Here is an 18,542-nt window from a genome sequence, read left to right on the forward strand (position 1 = left end):
AATACACTGAAAGTCTTGGTAATATCTGTAATGCTGCTGTGTTTTGCTAGAGCCTTCTAAGTATGCTCCATCACACAAATAATTTTTCAGAATTATAAAAAGACAGAAATGCATAGAGGGAAAGAGACAGTAAAAAAAGTATTCAAAGAAAATCTTGAGCAATTGACTGAGGGAATTATCCCTCATGCCATACATGAAAAACAGTTTCAGGCAAGGACTAGATGGTTTCTAGAAAGTCCCCACAATGGGGAGTTCAGTAGAACTAAACTCAGAACAAAGCAAAAGCTTTCTTATGAAAAGGAGAAACATACTAAATACAGTGGTGTCTGTACCAATACACAAGAGATATGAAGGCACAGACTTTCCCCCTGCTTGAATAGCCTAAGTTTAAGAAGAAAAAAAGTAAGGAAATGGAGTGATAACACTAGGGAAAGATGCACCCTGACCTTTGACGGACAGTCTGTGGTTAAAGGTTTGCTTTCACAGCAAATTGTTTATATTGTAAACAGCTGAAAACAATTCAAGCCTCAGTATGTTAAACATTGCCTACAGGCATTTATTTAACATGACATTTGCACAAGTTTTGGGCACACAGAAGTGCCTATGACAGGCACTCTCTCCAATGCTACAAACATCACCTGTACGTAGAAAAATCTGTGTTTGCACATTTGGTTTTTGATTACCAAGTGATCTTTCAACAGACAGGAACTCTCACCTGGAAGACTTTCCTCAAGAGCTTATGACCCAATTCTGAAGAACCTTTGTAAACTTGTTTGAGGATACTTTAAAACCAGGTTGTTTAAGAGATGTCTTATTAGCTTTGAATAACTTCAATCATATTAAAAGTCATACTTGCTTAAAAACACAATAAATACATTTTAAAACAATATTTACCTTCTGACTGTCATGTTCAAAAGTTGAAAACCAATGTTCTGCAGTTTTCATAAGACGTGTGAACATTGCACTGAAAGAGAACAACCAAGAAACTTGATGTAAAATAATGTATTACAAATAAGAGCAAACTAAATGTAAAGAAAGTTGTTAAAACTTACTAGGCATCATGTTCCAGATATTCAGGATTCAAAAGAACTTTCATTTCCTCACTGAAAAAGGCAACAGAGAACAAGCCAAATGTGAATGTTTATTTTTGGTCAGCATTCTGCATGTACTATCATGTATTTATAAGCCAACTTTCATATAAAGTGCAAATGAGAAAACTAGCCTTTTTAATTAAAAAGAGCAACTCCATTGAACAAATGAAGTCTTTCCTTTTTATAAAGATCAAAAACAAATTAGCTGCCTTGTCTGTACTACAATGAAGTAACCATCTAATTATTCCAAATAACAAATTACTGAATGTCACAATGTATTATTTGAATATGCTTGATCTAGAATAATTGATTGCTGCACAATCTATCACTGTTCGTCCCAAATAAAAAAAAAATATGGTTACTGGTCAAATATGCAGTATCAAAACATTAATTTATTTTGTTTTAATAGCCTGTATTTTTATTGTACTTTAACAGCAATTAATCAGTGACAGCACCTCTTTTCCATCTTTGCTGCTTAGCTCTGCCTTTTCAATGGGGATGGAACAGAATGCTGTGCATAACACATGGTTATTTTAAGTTATTAAGCACTGAAGAGCGTCTTCTAGGTAATTTGAGGATATCCAGGGACAGACATTGAATAAAAACATACACTTGTAAATAATCATCTTTATGCTTAACTGCCTTTGGGCAGTCACGTTGAGGGGCACTAGCAGAGGTTATATTATATAGCACACATAATTACATTGTTTTTTATTCACTGCTGGACGCCAAAAGAGAATGCAAAAAAACCAAATGAAATGTCCGAAATATCAAGAAGAAAACTTTTTTTTGGTGTGTGTTATTTGTTTGTTTGTTTTTTAATAAAAACAAAAGGCTTGCACACAGAGCAAGAAAAAAGCATCTGAATTTAGTTGACAACATATGTAATGTAATATTTTATACATATGTGTATGATTGCATTTATATATACATAAAGACATTTGAATGAAATGGAAAATCAATAGCTAAACCTAATGTTACTATTAAGTCAAAGAACAGTCAGATATTGCAGCTACAACATTGCAGGTGATGAAAGAAATATCAATCACAACAATTTGTCAACACTGATTATCTTCCCTTTTAAGATACGAGGAGCTAGAAGTGGTGGGAACATGTCTGCTCTAGGAGTGTAGTTCCCTACTCTGTCTCCTCACTGCACTGACAAAAATGAAACCACTTCTGGCAATAAGAATGAGGTGAAATTGCAGGTAAGCTTTTTGCTTAAGGTTTTTCCTAGGTTTCTTATCTCCCCATTTTTTCGCCAATTAATATCTGTGAAAGGGACAATGTCTAAATTTCAGAAGCTGTAGTAGGGAAGATGAAATAAGGACAGTCCCATCTAAGCACAAGGATGCAATGATTTCTGATATCAATTTATGAATTATAAACAAAGAATTATGGAACACATATTTATAAGTTATATTCCAACCAACTTATTTTTTTTTTTTAAGAAAGTGGGTTTTTAATACTATACAAATAAAACACAATGCTTGCCTTGGTTGTGCAGCTTCACTGGCATGTGAAAAAGCCTGGTGGTCACAATGTAGGATAAAGACAATGGGAGCTAAAAGTTCATGCATACCCTAAACATAAAAGGAAGCAAAAGTATAATTAGATTTTTCAGTCATATAATAGTTCCTAATGCATAGCATCAGGCAGACAGCAATATTAGGTGAAGACTAACTAAAAGAATGAACATTTACGTTCTTAACAGAATGGTTTCATAATCAATGGCTTTTATCTTGAATTCTGATTAAATCCAAGTGTTTATTCTTCTATAACATACAGAAGCAAGTTTATTTTCCCTTTTTCTAGCACAACGCACAACAAATCCGCAATGGTAGGCAACCCTGCACCTGGCAATTTACTTCAAGATGTATGTTCATAAATATGAATTTTATTTATGATAATTATAATCATGATCTACAGTACAGAGATCTGCAATAGGGACAAATTACAAAATTTAAAATTATTTTTTATTTTAGAATGTTCCAAAAAAATAGATAAAAGTGTAACAGTATGCTTCAAAGGAGACAAGGGCAGCTATTTAGGAAAGAAAATGAAACTCCCATTTCTAAGGACATGAGAATTAAAGTAAGTTGTTGGGTTTCTCAGTTTTCTAAGTTGTTATGTCAACATTCAAAATAAAGTCATTAAGCAATGATTAAACAATGCATTGGAGCCCCGGTACTGTTCCATTGCAGAGTACTACTAATATATGCAATCTATATTAAGCTACAGGAAAAATATAGAAACATGCAGGAATCAGCACAGAAAAAAATGGGTGGACAGTTAAGGACTTGGGCCAACATTAGAAGTATGGCTGGGCCACCCGTCGCTACTTTTACCCAGAGCTCAACAGGAACAAAAGAGGAGTCTTGATTTGGCTTGATTCACCTGGGGCTGGTCAAACTGTTACCAGGAGCAGAAGCAACCGCTTCAGGAAACAAGCAATCCAGTTGGCAAGCAGCAATGCACTGACAGCTACAACTACAGCCTGCAGAATGAAACCTCATCTTCAGCAGACTTCCCTCAGCTCCTTCCCTCAGGTTAGATCAGGGAAAAGAAGGATTTAGGGCATCACAACTGGAGAATTTGGTTACCTCAGAGGAGTTGGGATCCCAGTGGTGGATTAGAACAGCAGGTAGGAGTTATGCAAGCTAGTCTGGGGCAGGGTTCAGCTATGCAAAATAAGGGAAGGGAGGCTTTTGGTGATGGAAGGGATGTGGGATGAAGAGTTGACAACTGCCCGTCTCACTCTGGACACAAGGATCACTCTAATGGAAGAGAACTGACCTCAGCCCAAAACCACTAACTATAGCCAGGGCTTGGTGCCCTGCTGGGACTGGCTCTGGCTGGAGTCCTTGCCCAGCTGTAGGAGGAAGAGCATGCTGCCAGCAGTGCTCCAGTTCAAAGGTGCAACTGCTTCGCCAAGTGGAGCCTCAGTCCCAACTCCTGATGGGTGCTCTGGACAGACAGGGGTTCCAGGAAGACTATCCTGTTGGCAGAAGGAGCACTGGGCCTGGTCCGTCAAGCTCATCAGCATTTCAGGTTGCTGTCAGGACTACATGATGCGTCCCCTGTCAGGAGCTGTTCTACTTTTATGCTTGCAGTTCCAAGTCAGGGATACTCTACACTGGCTTTTCCAGCCCTTTCAGTGATGGACAGACGTGAGCAATGAAAGTGTTACACACTTGTGAGCTACCCTGCTGCTTTGCCAGTATATCAGTTGATATTCCATGCAGCACTTGAGGAGTATTCAATATCAGTAAGTTAGATTATTAGCTTCACATGTATCAAACAGATCCATTAACTACTAAAAACCTTTAACTTTTATCAGAAATAATGGGGATTTTCCTTAAGTGGTCCAATTGATTCAAGAGGTAGATGGGGAAGCCCTCTCTAGATCATTACTGTTTTGAGTATGCTTGGATCTTTACTGTTGGTAAGAGGAAATTCCAATACCTAGCAGTGTTGAGGAAAAAAAAAAAAGAGTTTTCACAATTTCTCTGTTTGCCATCAACTGAAATCCTAGGCAATATAATTTTAATTTCTTCAGGATTGAGACGACCACTATAGCCTCAATGGTAGGGCTAAAGTTTGGATGTTTTCTTTCTATTTCTGAACCTTGAGGGACCACTTCAAAAGATGAAGGCTAAATAGAAATTCAGTTAGGAAAATAAAAAATAAACCCAATAGCTATTGGATTTCAGAAGCTGATGTAAAACAACACAAATCAGTTAGATTACAAATTGACAAGTTTAGAGTTCTTAAAATATTATGGTCATACCAAGGGGGAAAGGAATAGGAGAAACAGGGAGATAGGTCCAGGATTAGATAATATGTAAGTGGAAAAAACATTTAAACAAACTGTAAATAACCAGGGTTGTACTTCCACACGTACAGCCCTTGGTTAATTAACAGTTCCACATCTAATCTTTTATTCACCCTGATTTACTAAACATGAAATAGGAGAAATGGAAATGCCAAAAACTTGACTATCTAATAAAACTACCACCTAAGCTGTAAACATATATGCTGAAGAAAAAGAAAGAGGACATAAAATAAGAATTAGTTATAAAAGATAAAAGCACATCACACATTCTTCCAACATAATAATATATCAACTCAGTAGAATCATAATGTGGCTGCCCACATATAACAAAACCAAAACAAACAAATGATGAAATATCAGGATTTCAAAAAGATACCTCTGATCTTTCAGTTACAAGACTACTTCAAATGTTTAGAGATTTTTAGCTTGGCAAGAAAAGCTACCAGTGTAATATGCATACACATATTTTTTCAATGCTGCAGTTTACTAAAACTCTTAAGTGTTAATAAGTAAGTTGACAGAGCTCAGATAATTTTATGACACTTTCCAGCTACAACAAAGTACTGATTTCATAATACAGTCTATGGTTTAGAAAGAAAACCAGAATTATAGCATTTCTACAATGACAAGTGAATCAATGCATTTCAAAATTATATTGACTTCTCTAAGGGCAATCAAATCATGAACAAACAATAGTTAGCCTAGTGATTCAGCTTAATTTTCACTATTTATTTTCCGCGTAACTAGGATCAAAATTTTGGCACCAGTCTTGCAGATGAACTCTAGGAGTAATTTTTACATATTTTTAAGTACAATATACTATTCTCTTTAGACTCTATATTTACAGCTGCTATTTAAAAATTCAGTGATCCCAGAGAGCATTCTGTCTTTAAAATCTGTAATACAGCTTCACAACATTCTACTCCATTTGACTAGGGAGAGAAATATCTTCTTCCTCATCAAATAAAATGTTACTTTACGCTGGCCAAAAAAACCCACAAACCCTACTACAAAGAGAACTTGCATGCATATATGCATATTAAACAAACATTATTGATTGCTTCTTCTAAGACTATATGCTGATGCTATGTAATATTTTTAACAGAATGCTATAAACTCCAAATATACTTTATTTACATTTCTATATATGCAAATTGTCAAGGAACTATAACTTTTTCAAATATTTAGGAAGGTAACATTGGGTGTGAACACATACTGACAGACAGTCATCAAAAGTCTTCATTCACTGGCCAAGTTTTATAATTCTAATGGCAGTTGTAGCTTTTGTATGTAGTCATGCAAATGAGACAGAAGAATTCTCATGGACAGAGTTATTCCCCATGATGGAAACTGCATATGAAGAGAAACTCCCTAATTTGGGCTTTGTATTCAGGTCACTGTGGAGAAAGCAACTTGAAGATGATCTGTTACTGACAAATTAATGGTAACTTTCATTATTTTCTCAAATATATGCTAGGCTTGAAGGGAAGTGGGGCTTGAGTTAATGGTAAAAACAGTAAGTCAGGAACACTGTCTAAAAGAGACGTATTTGATAAAAGAAGGAAAAAACATACCCTGTCACCACCACAAACTATTTATCAGCTAATTAAGAGAAGGAGTATTATTTTTTTAAAAACAAACAAACAAAGCCACCCTTATAAAATGAGGTAAGAAAAAAGCAAAGGTCCTAATAAAAGTAATACGTCCACAAAAAGCAATCATTTGCTATTTTATGGACTAGGCACAGCACCACGAGACTTGTGTGATATACTTAACACACTTCAGAGAGGTTAAATCATGATCCAAAATTACTTAATTTTCTGCACTTCACCTCTCCTCTTCATCTTCTAGCAACCCCTTCCCGGAACTACCGCACTACTGACGCACACCAGTTGAAAACAGAGGTAAAGAAGTTTTCTTTGTCAACAGCCTGTAGGCTTACAAAATTGAACCTGTTCTTTTATCTGCCTATGTTCATTTAGCCCACCAAGCAGTCTTTATTAAAGCTGAGGCATCAGGCAGTCAAAGTTCATTAATACCATTTATATAATCTCTGCAGTTTCAATTAACTCAGCAAGACATTCTACTACATGATAACAGTCTCATTAATTCAATAAAATCCCATAACTATTAACAATATGGTCTATGTTAAACGGGGTGTCACCTAGTAGAAAATAATAGCTTTAACAGCTTGTGATGAAACACAGGGCTTTTTTTTTTTTTAATTTTGATCTGGCTAAATATTCCATCCTTATATAAAAAGGTATTATTTCTTGGTAAGGAATCAAGAGGATTTTAAATATGAGCAGAGGGTAATTAAGTCCTTTAAAATCATATCAAAGAGTAAAATAATACTTCTTGTTCAATAAATTATAGACTAAATTAGCTGGAATGTGTTCTTCCATTTTCCCATCATCAGTACTCTGGCCTATATTCACTAGAAAGAGAAGGCTGAATACTGCTGAAGTATTTTCTTCAGCAGTCCTCTTCAAAATACAGCTGATAGATCTGATTTTTGCAAGACTATTCCTTGCTCACAGTCTGTCCAACATGAGATGAGAACCAGTTGATAGATGTTTCATATGTCTGATAACTATATATTTGATTTTTGATATAGTCTGTAAGACAGTTATTCAGAAATAACTGTTCCTTCAACTTATGTGTCCTTTGTTTCCAAGAAACATCCCTGTTGTCTGGCTTGAGAACAGTGGTCACAGATCATGCCTGAAAGCATAGACTGTATTTTTGTCATGAAAAAATTTCTGTCTACCTAAAGTTGCCTGCTATACAGTTTATCCTTTGTCCATGCACACAGAGTATCCCTTGGTTTGTCAGTCTCTACTCAGCCTACAGATAATTGTGTGAAGAAACAAATACAAATATACTTTTGTTGATACTGTGCTTATATCAGTCTTGCTACAGAATTTAGTATCAAGGTAACACTTATTTCAAAACCATCAGAAAAATGTTAAATTAATTTAGGCTGCATCCCATGTAGATGCATAGTTAGTGCAACTTTAAAGGTTTCTTTACCATTTTATCAAAAATCGTTTGATCAGACTCTGCTTCAGGTAACACTGTAAAAGTGTTATTTTGTAGCAGCCTTATCCTTCTGCCAAGACGATTTTGTCAGCTGCATTGTATTTGGATGCTTCAGGGTTAGATAAAGGATCTATCTATTCACTAAAATAGCACATGGCTTTAGCACTTTGAGGAAGAACTTAAAATATTACATAAAATAGTGAACTTTGCCTAAATTTCAGAAGTCGCTATGCTTTTTGTTTATTCAGTACCATTTTTAATCCTGCTGTATACTTTCTTTCTTTACCTAAGCAGAGAAAGCCTTTGATTTTTTCTTTCTTAATCAACTGAAGAAAAAGATGTTTGTAAAGAAATATGAAGTTAGAAAACTTAGCAAGCTTAAAGAAAACAATTTGAGGTACTGTGTTATGAGGAAAAAGCATATGTTATTCAATGAGCTTACTTTTCTTACTATCCAGCTGACAAGCAGCTCTTTGATTACTTCAGCATTATGGTAGAACTTCAGATACAACACAGCTACATTATTGTCAAACCATATAGAAAATGTTGAGTCAATGAATGCCACCTGTACAGTATTTTCATTACCTGTTTATAAAGCAACTGCTCATTTTCTCTGGCGTAGCAGAACAGAACATCTGTAAGAATTTTCCTTACATTCTCTTGCTGGAAATACTGCATTTCAGGAAAGCTGAAAATGAAGCAATAGAGCGAAAGTAAACAAAAGAGTGCACAGAATGTCAGTTGCTGGTCTTCTAGAAAAGGTTTTATCTAAGAGCATCTCCCTTGTCTGCTTTCCCACCGCTCTGTGAATTGTGGATGCTGCTAGAGTAAAATACTTCGAAAGAACTGCTACATTTTTTTTTTGCAACCAAAATTATGAACCATGTTCTTTAATATACATCAATCTGCTACACAGATATGATGATATCACCAATTATATTTAAATAACTAATCCCTTTTAATCTTATGAAAGCTAGAGATCTGCAAGAATGAAATACAATGGGAGAAAGGAAGAATGGAAGAGAGTATGTCAGAAGAAGGATTTACACAAAGGTTCAATATTTCATGAATATTTGAAAAAATATTATTATCTAATGACAAGATTATTAAAATATATCATAATTGACATGAAAACCAGTATCCTAGACTCTCATATCTCTTACTGGTATCTGTTGTGATACAATACAATTAGGCATTTCACTGTCTTTAACAACTGTTACAAATAAACTTTATAATTATGAAATAATTTGATATTCTGGCAGAGTAAATATCCTAAGTGAAATAGAAATAAGTGGATCTTGTGTGAGATTAAAAAAAAAGCTGCTGTAAAAATCCTGTTACATGCATATAACCTAGGAAAATGTAAATATTTCCAGTTTGTGACTACTCTGAAACAACTCTCACCTATGCTCCTCAACTGGTGCAGGTAGGAAATAAAGTGGTTATCAGGACATTCTTAAAATTAGAACAAGTGCACAAACAAAGGTCTTTTCTTGGTTACTGAAGAAGTAACCACATGGTAAAAAATGTTCCATAAAGCAACCACCTCAAACCACATTGCTCTGCAGCTATACAGAGAAATAACAAATAAAGCCAAAAAAATCTAGAAAGGTAGAATACTAAAAAGAAAGGAAAAGGTAAAGATTTTTCTTAGTCTTTCTGGACAAAGAAAACCAGAAGAATACTAAAAAATACAACAGTGGTAGGCCTCAGGCTAGACAGCTGAAATAAAGCTTTTGGTATTGTCAGTTTTAAAATTAAATCACATGGATTGAAGATAAGGTTTCCTCAAGCCAATTTTGTTTTTTCCTGTTTCCCAGGTCTGAGCTACAGTGCTAAACTTTAGACCAGTTGTATTAAGGCTCTTGTAAAGCCTGTCACAGAGAAACAACATAGGAAATTATAATAAATTACTTCAAATAAGACTATTAGTGTTGGTAATTACTTTGGTCATCTCACAAAGGTGATGACAGGTAAGCACAGAAACAGAAATAACTAAGGCTAGAAAGGTGCTTTGAAATCCTTGGATGAAGGACCTGAATCAAGAGCCAAGGCAGAGAAGACACCGTGGCTTAAACACAGAGATGCTGAAGTCCTGAGAGAGGCACTGGGATGAGAGGTGTAACGTTTTCCTGGCACCTGGTGGAGCTAATAGTAGACCAACATTTGGAAACTTGTATGCACTTGTACTAATCACATTACTGTAAAGGAAGGACACAGCTGAGACCAAAAGTGCATTACAGCAGATGGCAATCGACATAATTTAGGGGTTTGAAGAGATTATTTCTGAAGGACTGTTATTCAGGCTTGCCCTATGAAGTTTAGGAAAAGAAGACTAACAAAGAAAACTCAAAAATACACAGAGATATCTGTGAGGATCTAGTAATACCAGAGATTGTGACAGAAAGGATAATAATGAACTCAGAAATAAGCTGGTTGAAGTATTAATTATAGTAAATGTAAATAGAAGAGATCATGAGGGAACTATCAGTTCAGGATGGATTTTTATAGAGAATGTCATTTTATGATTAAAGCTCTGTCTTAGGAAATATAGTATCCTCAAATCAGCAAGGTAAGAATGCTTTTCATGAAAACGAGAATATTAAAGTTAATTACACTTCTGAGAAAGACTGTATAAGGACATGGGAAATTTGCTCGACTGTTTTACCACAACTGCTACAATCAAACAATGGCACATTCAAGTCCCTGCTTTCTGAAAGTGAAGACCAGGGTGAGTTAGTTATAATTTTTTAAAACATTCCTTTAGCTAATTTAGGGGCCCCCACACCAGAGGCAGCCAGAGTTTGACACAGAAGAAACTCAGGCTGGCAAACAAATATAAGGATGCACAAAAATACTCTATGAAACAAATCTGGTGACAGACAGAAATGAGGTTCTAAACCACTGCCACAGAGTGACCATCTTTTCTTCATGAACAGATTCAATCTCCTGGCATTCCCCAACCCTCTTACTCAGCTGGAAGGGGGAAAGTGACTAACCAGAAAAAATGGAAGATGCTCTTGTAACTGCAAAGGTTTAGTAAAGAATAACAATAACTGCCCCCCTCCATTGCTCACCTTTTTTTTTGAAAAGGAATAAATCGGTGTACAAAGAAAGGTTTCTCCCTTCTAGCAGTTGGTCCTCTTACTAGATTTTGCCTCCTATGTTCATAATCAGTGGATTGCTGTTTCTTCCCATCTCTTCCATACACTTAGGAAGGGTGTAGCTGTCTAATGGCGTCTCCACTACCTTTTTTATGTTGGAAATTTTTTTTAATTATTTTTTTTTTTATTTGGGAGATGGAGAGTTTTGAACATCAGCACCCACCATGATTCATCTTCACACACCTTGCATTGTCCTAAACTGTGATTGTTACTCCTGATGCAGAAACTAAGTAGACCAATATGTAAAAATACTACTACAAAACAGAGAAAATACACTTGATTAGTCTACTGGGAATGCCCCTCTAAGCATTTTGGTTTCTTAAAATACTGGAAAGACGGTAACGAAATCTAGCCATTTACAATCCTATGCATACAATGTGATGCCAAAATGTAAACTGGTATTTTGATTTGAGCTAAACGCTCTAGCATCTGCCAATCTCCTGATTTCCATTTCTGCAGAATATTTTTTGAAATTCTTCTTTATCACTTCCCCTCTTAATCATCACAAAATAAATCAGCATTGTTCTTTGGTACATCTTTTCAATGATAGTAATTAATCATTGCATTCTTTAGTCTGTTATGAGTTACTATGGTGCTAGTTCACACACACCTTCCTTTCTTAGTGGAATAACAGAATGCAGTATTATAGTCATAACCTGGTTGGTATTGCTCAGTTGGTATAATCTACATTTAAAGTAAGGCTTTTTTGCATTATAGTAAACTTCCCTTATCCTCCTTCCAACCCTCATTTTTAGAAGCCTCTCACTTGAGACAGAAAGAGATGGTGTATGGTTCCAAATTGGAAGTACACATTTCTAGACAGCTGAAGGAAAAATCCTTCTGAACCTCTCAACAACTGTAAAAAAATAAATCAGGAACTAAATCAGCCAATTAATAAGAAATGTTGATCACTAATGAGTTAGGGCTAACTTAACAATATCCTCCCCTCCTTTCCTTGTAAATATTGGACATTATTATGCAACAGGCAAAAAATTGTATGTAGACATTATAGATTGCATTTCTCTCACCTGACTTTAGGACACAACGGTTTTGTTGGGCACCAGTGAACTGGAAGCCTTTTGTAGTTATTGAAGAAAAACATACTTCTCTACAATGTGACTTACCAGACTAGACTTTTACTTTAGGAAGAGATGATTTCTGTCCTAGAATTCTATGGGTACATAGACTCTACAGCATGATTAGCCCAGCTGTGAGTACAAGGGTTTTACAGATCTAATTATTAGGCAAGATAAGGATTCTCAAAATGCATAGGAACACACATGCACACACAAACAAGCTTTATCACGTTTCCTTTCAGATAACAAAATCCTTAAATTTAAACTAATTTAAACCAATACAAATTTTAACAGCATAATTCTAGCCACTTTTCCTGTCTATTGTTACTTCAGGGAATTTGAACAAAAACATTATAGAGCAAATGTTTTACTGCTTTGATAGCTGGGACTCTCGTTTGCTACTCTCTGTGCAGTTAAACCACTCTCTACAGCATTATTTACTTGATGCTGTTGGATGACGGAGGACTGAACTAGATGACAAAGAATATAAAAATATTAATTAAATCCAAACTCCAGGAATTTATAGAACGGAAATGAAAAGAGAGGGTATTTACATTCCATAACCAAGGAATGTAGAACTTACTGCTTCTTACACTAATTATAGTTTACAGATACATATGTATACATAAAATGCACACCTTGTTTCATGATTAGGCAAACAACAAGTGTACATATAAATGGATGTAGTTTATCAAATAAATTCATGTCACTGAGAAATTTTGCTTCTTCATTGCCTGACTCATTTTACTATTGATGACACAATGTATACCACTATTGTTTCAAGTAGACATTATTTTGTATAAATACATAAACGAAAATTTCTTTAGTCACTATTACTAATATTAGTGAATACTGCTCTGCCTAGTACTCTGCCATTTGCCACAGTGAGAGCCCTGACTTTGTGTGTGTATATATGTATTTTTAAATAATAGTCTTACATTTACCATAACCTCTATACAACTTTTCATTCGCCAATTATAGTTTAGATATGTATGTATTTTAATCTTAGAACATCCTGAACTGTTTCCTTTAACAAACAAAAAATACCATCTGTTGTGAGAATGCACATGAAAGTATACTCAGATTTTAATTATACATCTCATGGCAAAATGCATTCAAGAATGGGTCTAGGGACGGACATATAAAATATTCCAAAACCAGACAGCAATGATTTCTTCCACATGACTTGGTTTCTGTAAATGAAAATGTGTGAGCTTGGGATTTGTAAAATCTATGACTATCACTACTTTTTTTCAAGTTATAAGGAAAAATATTTGCAATACAGTAAAATTTCACATAGTAGCAAATCAGTAATTGAATTTAATTATGTTTACATATCACTCAGTGCTTCCACTCTGAAAAGAAATATTTTCAGGAACTGAGTATTGTAACTCAAGGAACTTCCTAATCAGGAATGACCTAAGGGCCAAGAAGATGAAAAAATAATCACAGTAATATTAGGACAATTTTTAAAAGGCATACGTGACAAATAACGCTAGAAAAATGATTAATAAAAATAGAACTGCTCAACTTCTATAGATAAATGACATTTCCCTTACTAATTACAAACTGCTTTTTTATTATTGATTGAATTAAGTGTTGAGAATTAAGAAAGTAATCTGTTCAATCTTTTATTATGATTATAATTTAGTTGAAAGACCTTTCGGTTTCTCTTACCTTCTCTTTGCTTCATACAGAAAACTACTTTAAATTTCACACCATAGTACATCTCCTAATATCTTAATTTAGAAGAGCTTTTCTTCAATGATACCAATAAATCTCCAAGATTTAATGTTCCACTAGATTTTCACATTTTTCACTCCATGAAAGCTGTATTTTTATACATTTAATGTATGTTTCCACACATTCATGTTCAATAAACCTGACATTTACAGTAACCAAAGTCAGGAAAACACTGTATAACATATATCACATAAAAATGTAGACTATAAATTTATATAAAGAAATTTCTTTAAAGATCTACATACGTTCTTGTCACATCTTGTTCAATCATTGCTCGAAGCTCTTTATCCTGGAAAAATTTATTCCAAAGACTCTGAAATAAGGAAAAATAATTGTATGAAACCTAATACTTAAGGCTTATAAACTACATCAGCAAAGTACTGTACAAATATTAACTAATTAATCCTCAACATTCCTGGTAGATAGGTGTATCAATATTATTACAGGTGATAAAAAATGTTGGTGCCCAGCATAACATATCTGAGAAAGTCAATTTAGATCAGAGATAAAAACATTCAAGTTCCTGGATCCTTGTTCTAGGCTCATTCCATTCGCTCACTGGCTTCAGGTTTGTGAACTACCTGTATGGGGGCCTATAAAGAATATTTAGAAAGGCAGAGTAAACTCAAACTTGCCAGAACCAGCAACTCAACTGAAAAAAATTCAGTTGTTCACTCCAAGAAAAAGGTCCATAACACCATTTCTCCTTTGAATGTATGGACTTTATTGTAAGCTGCTACAATATCCATAATAAGATATTGTTTGGAAATAAGCTAGTTTGTTTTAGTGGAGGCAAAATCAAATAAGGAATGTATGATGATCAAATACATATTATGAAAATGACATCATTCTAATATATAGTGAAGATCAAGATTGGGCATTCTAAAAAGGTTCTGATAGGGAAAACCACAGTGTTTAAAGCTCACTGCAGTATAAAAAATATTAAATAAAAGAATGCAAAGTAGGTTTAGCCTCTTCTATATCTGTTTCTGTGACCATTTTCATCCTCTTTCTTTCATTTCCACATTTTGTTTACAAATACGTTGTAAAAGTTAACCTGAAAGAAGTCAGAAAATGCCGTTAATTGTACGCTTCCAAAAGAGTATTGCAAAATGTATTCTTTATTGTAAAGGGATGGTAACTTGGTCATATGGATCAAAATACAGAAAGAGCAAAATTTATACTGTTTTTCATGCAGATTAGGTTAGTTTTCAGATAGCATCAGCACCAGTGAATGAAATACTGGACAAAGGGAGTGTCTACAATACTTCCACGATTTTTTGCTTCCCTGTAAACAATTCTTTGCCATGGTGGTTTATGCTCCACAGAAAGCAAAGAGAAAGTAAATTAATGTTATCTAGTGAGAGGAAGGTAAAATAACAAAAAGGAAAATGTTAATTATCTTCTATATTTGTGTTTCGACTAGAAAAACCTCCCAAACTTTAAAAGCATTTATATCCTTCACAATGTCTTACATAAAGTGAGTATCTCACAACTCTTTTCATGCAGCTAGATCACACTTGAAACTCCCCTGTCCCTGGTCCAATCCTGGTCCTTTGGAGCAAAAGATGAAGGAAACAGAAGCTGCCTTGTGAAGAGGAAGGAAAACTTTGAATACACTGGATAGGCGTATGGCAGAGGCTTAAAGGCACTTTGCTCTTCATTCCTATGTCTGATTTGGCCTGTGGCTTTGTTTCACAGATTAAACCCCTCCCACATAATCTGACGTTAACCTTTGTCTTCTATCTCCTAAAGACACCACAGGCAGAAAGAAGACAGTATTACTGTGTATAATCACACACTACAGCAGAAACACTTTAAATCTTCTACATTTGACACAACTTTCTGTCCAGCTGGATGCAAGAATAGTTTGATGACGTGCACAGTTATACCAGCTGCAGAGCTTTCTCCTCCTAAATTAAATAAGAAGCATAGTACCACACTACAAACAAAAGCATGGGCTTCCGTTTGTGGACAAAACAGTAGTATCACTAAAGAAATCTGACAGTCTTTTCAGGTGTAAATCTCTTAAATGTAGACTCTTAAATACAGCTTCATGGTATTAAGTTATTTTAAAAATTTGATAAAAAAGAATTTTGATGATAACAGAGAAGCTTACAGATATGTGCTATAAACTACTTGAAAAACTTTTCAGGTATAATAAAAAGCAGTAAAAAACCTCCAAGGCCGAACAGTCTTCCAGAGGAGGGTACTTCACTATTTGCTGTTAATAGTATTCACTTCATATTGACTGTTTAAAACTTCCCTTAAACTAGAGCCATTTTATGTATAAAATGAAAACATACAGTGATAAAAAGCACATCAGTTAAACAAAGGATTTTCTGTGAAACTGTACTTATAGTCCAGCACTGATTTTTTGTTTATCACAGTCTGCCCTGAGAAAAGCCCTGAAAAATCAGAATAGCATCACAGAAATGAGCATTTCTAGTTGTTCAGCAGAACCTGTGAACCAATTGTTAACACAAGCCAGTTTGGATATTTAGGAGGGAAATTTTAGCACCTGCCATTTTGCCTACTTCAGCAAGAACTCCCTTGTGTCAGTATGAAGATGATGAGAATTTTAGTAGTACGTGTTGATAGAACCAAGGGTCAACCTACCCCCTCGTCCTGAGAGAGTGGATTGTTGATTATCAGATCCTGCTGTCCTGCTTTCCGAGGGTTTGTAATGTGCTAGGTAAAAACAGAAAAAAAAATCAAATCTTCTTCTGTTATACTATAAGTATTAATATCTATGTCAAAGTATGAGAACAGAGTTTTGTACCAACTTACAATTTCTTTGATCTTATTGTAAGAAGTTCTTAAGTCTGAAGTAGTTTTAATCCATTGACTTCTATCTTGGGGTAGAACCTCTAGAAATAACTATCAGCAAAACAAAATAAATTCATTAAATTTCATCAATTTTACATAGCTTTTTATATGAATCCTACCAGATAGCATACACTGTCTCAGAAAGAAAGAGAAAGCAAAGACCTATAAAATACTCCTGATTTTAGTACTTTCCCATCCATAAATAAGTAGAAACAATAGCAGTTCTATGGTGTGAAATAAAAGCATAAAAATTGACTGAAGCCACAAACTCAAGCTTTGTAAACTGTTGTAATTTCAGTAAAGTTGATTGAGACTTCCAAGACAGACACAAAATGGAAAGAAATGAAAATAAAAATAGAAAACTTTATTTACATAACACTGATGACCTAATGCAAGGTGCTTAAAATCAAACATGAATGTAGAGCAGAAACTAAGCATTGAGATACACCCTACCTAAGAAAAGAAACAAGTTCTAGAATTCTGCAAGACAGTTAAATCAACTTTGCGTCCTTGAGAATGCCTACATCTCAGATCTTTCATGTCTCTTTAAAAAGGGTTAGAAAGAAACATCCATTGGAAAATACTATTTAATTGCATATGAAACAAGGAAAAAACCCAGTATTTTTTTGCTTTTTAAATGTTTTCATTTGCACATTGTAAGGTGCTAACTGACAGTAAATACTGACGAACAAAAAATTCCTAAATTACTAAAAAAAACCCTTAAAATTTCAGAACTTAAGAAAAATATACAGAGCTCTAACCCATACTGGGACATGTAAGTAAACCTGCCTTATTTATAAAATAAAACCACTCCTTGATTTAATTAGCTGACAGTGAAGGACTTAGTGCTTTTGTTAGTTCAGGGTTTTGAGTTATGACCTCCTAATTTAGAGGCTCAAAAAGAAGCAAACTGGTAAAACAATGTTTGTGGCATATATTAATCTGGCTTCCCAAATAAAGTATATTCAATAATTTGAAATTAGTTCAATGCTACATACATTTTAAATTTCAATTTTCCACGTTCTTTCATTCATATACAAAGAGTATTTTAAATTTCTTTTTTATAGGTCACTGTGCCAAAGTGATGCTTGAGAAATTCCAAGGGACGTAATTTAAATGATCAGAGTTAACATACAGCAACTCTACCAGGGAAAATGTTCTCTACTATCATAATTAGTGCACAAGAGAAGACCTGATGACAGTGCAACAAAATTTGTTTGGACTTTGTATAGCATTTCAATATTAGTTTGCTTTCCTTCTCTCTTCTTTCCCCTGTAACTTTAATAAAATACAAGTAAGAGACTCCCAAAGACCTGTTGTGTTTCTAGAAGACCTGGCATCCCCCTCCATCCAGACCAGTCCAAGAGGGGTTGTTCTTAATTTTCTCATTTCACTGGGAAAACCTGCTAGCAAAAGCATCAGATTGATTTTTAAGAAGTCCCAAATTCCACAAAAAAAATTTTTTTTAGGCAAACTTCCTTTCTATTTCCAGTGCATGACTTCACCGCACAGATACTGAGGAGAGATGGTTGTGTAGCACTCAATTCTAAACATACCACCAGCACAAAGGTATTCTTCCCTAGGAATCATTTCCTATCACCTGTAATTCAGCTTTAAAGCAACTTGATGTGGTTCACAAATGTTCTATGAATTATAAAAATGAGCAGGAAAACATTAGGATGAAGTCTCTTGGAAAATTCATGATTCTTTGCATCAATAATCTTCCAGCACATCAGGTAATGTGTTGATATATTGCAACCAC

The 18,542-nt window shown here is 34.6% G+C and overlaps 1 protein-coding gene across 4 annotated transcripts in view; it reads right to left on the reverse strand.

Annotated features, from left to right (window-relative positions):
* Positions 1 to 18,542, reverse strand: part of TBC1D5 (TBC1 domain family member 5) — a 289,248-nt gene that overhangs the window by 124,552 nt on the left and 146,154 nt on the right. For all 4 annotated transcript variants that reach the window (XM_027675357.1, XM_027675359.1, XM_027675356.1 and 1 more), the window contains 7 exons: positions 16,742 to 16,831; positions 16,571 to 16,642; positions 14,197 to 14,264; positions 8,554 to 8,656; positions 2,586 to 2,674; positions 1,053 to 1,103; positions 895 to 964 (listed from right to left, as the gene is read on the reverse strand). In XM_027675357.1, coding sequence (XP_027531158.1) covers positions 895 to 964; positions 1,053 to 1,103; positions 2,586 to 2,674; positions 8,554 to 8,656; positions 14,197 to 14,264; positions 16,571 to 16,642; positions 16,742 to 16,831 — 543 coding nt within the window. The remainder of the gene's footprint in view (positions 1 to 894; positions 965 to 1,052; positions 1,104 to 2,585; positions 2,675 to 8,553; positions 8,657 to 14,196; positions 14,265 to 16,570; positions 16,643 to 16,741; positions 16,832 to 18,542) is intronic.

Source organism: Neopelma chrysocephalum, unplaced genomic scaffold (genome assembly GCF_003984885.1).
Source record: "Neopelma chrysocephalum unplaced genomic scaffold, ASM398488v2 Primary Assembly neopelma1_26, whole genome shotgun sequence".
Classification (NCBI taxonomy): Eukaryota; Metazoa; Chordata; class Aves; order Passeriformes; family Pipridae; genus Neopelma; species Neopelma chrysocephalum.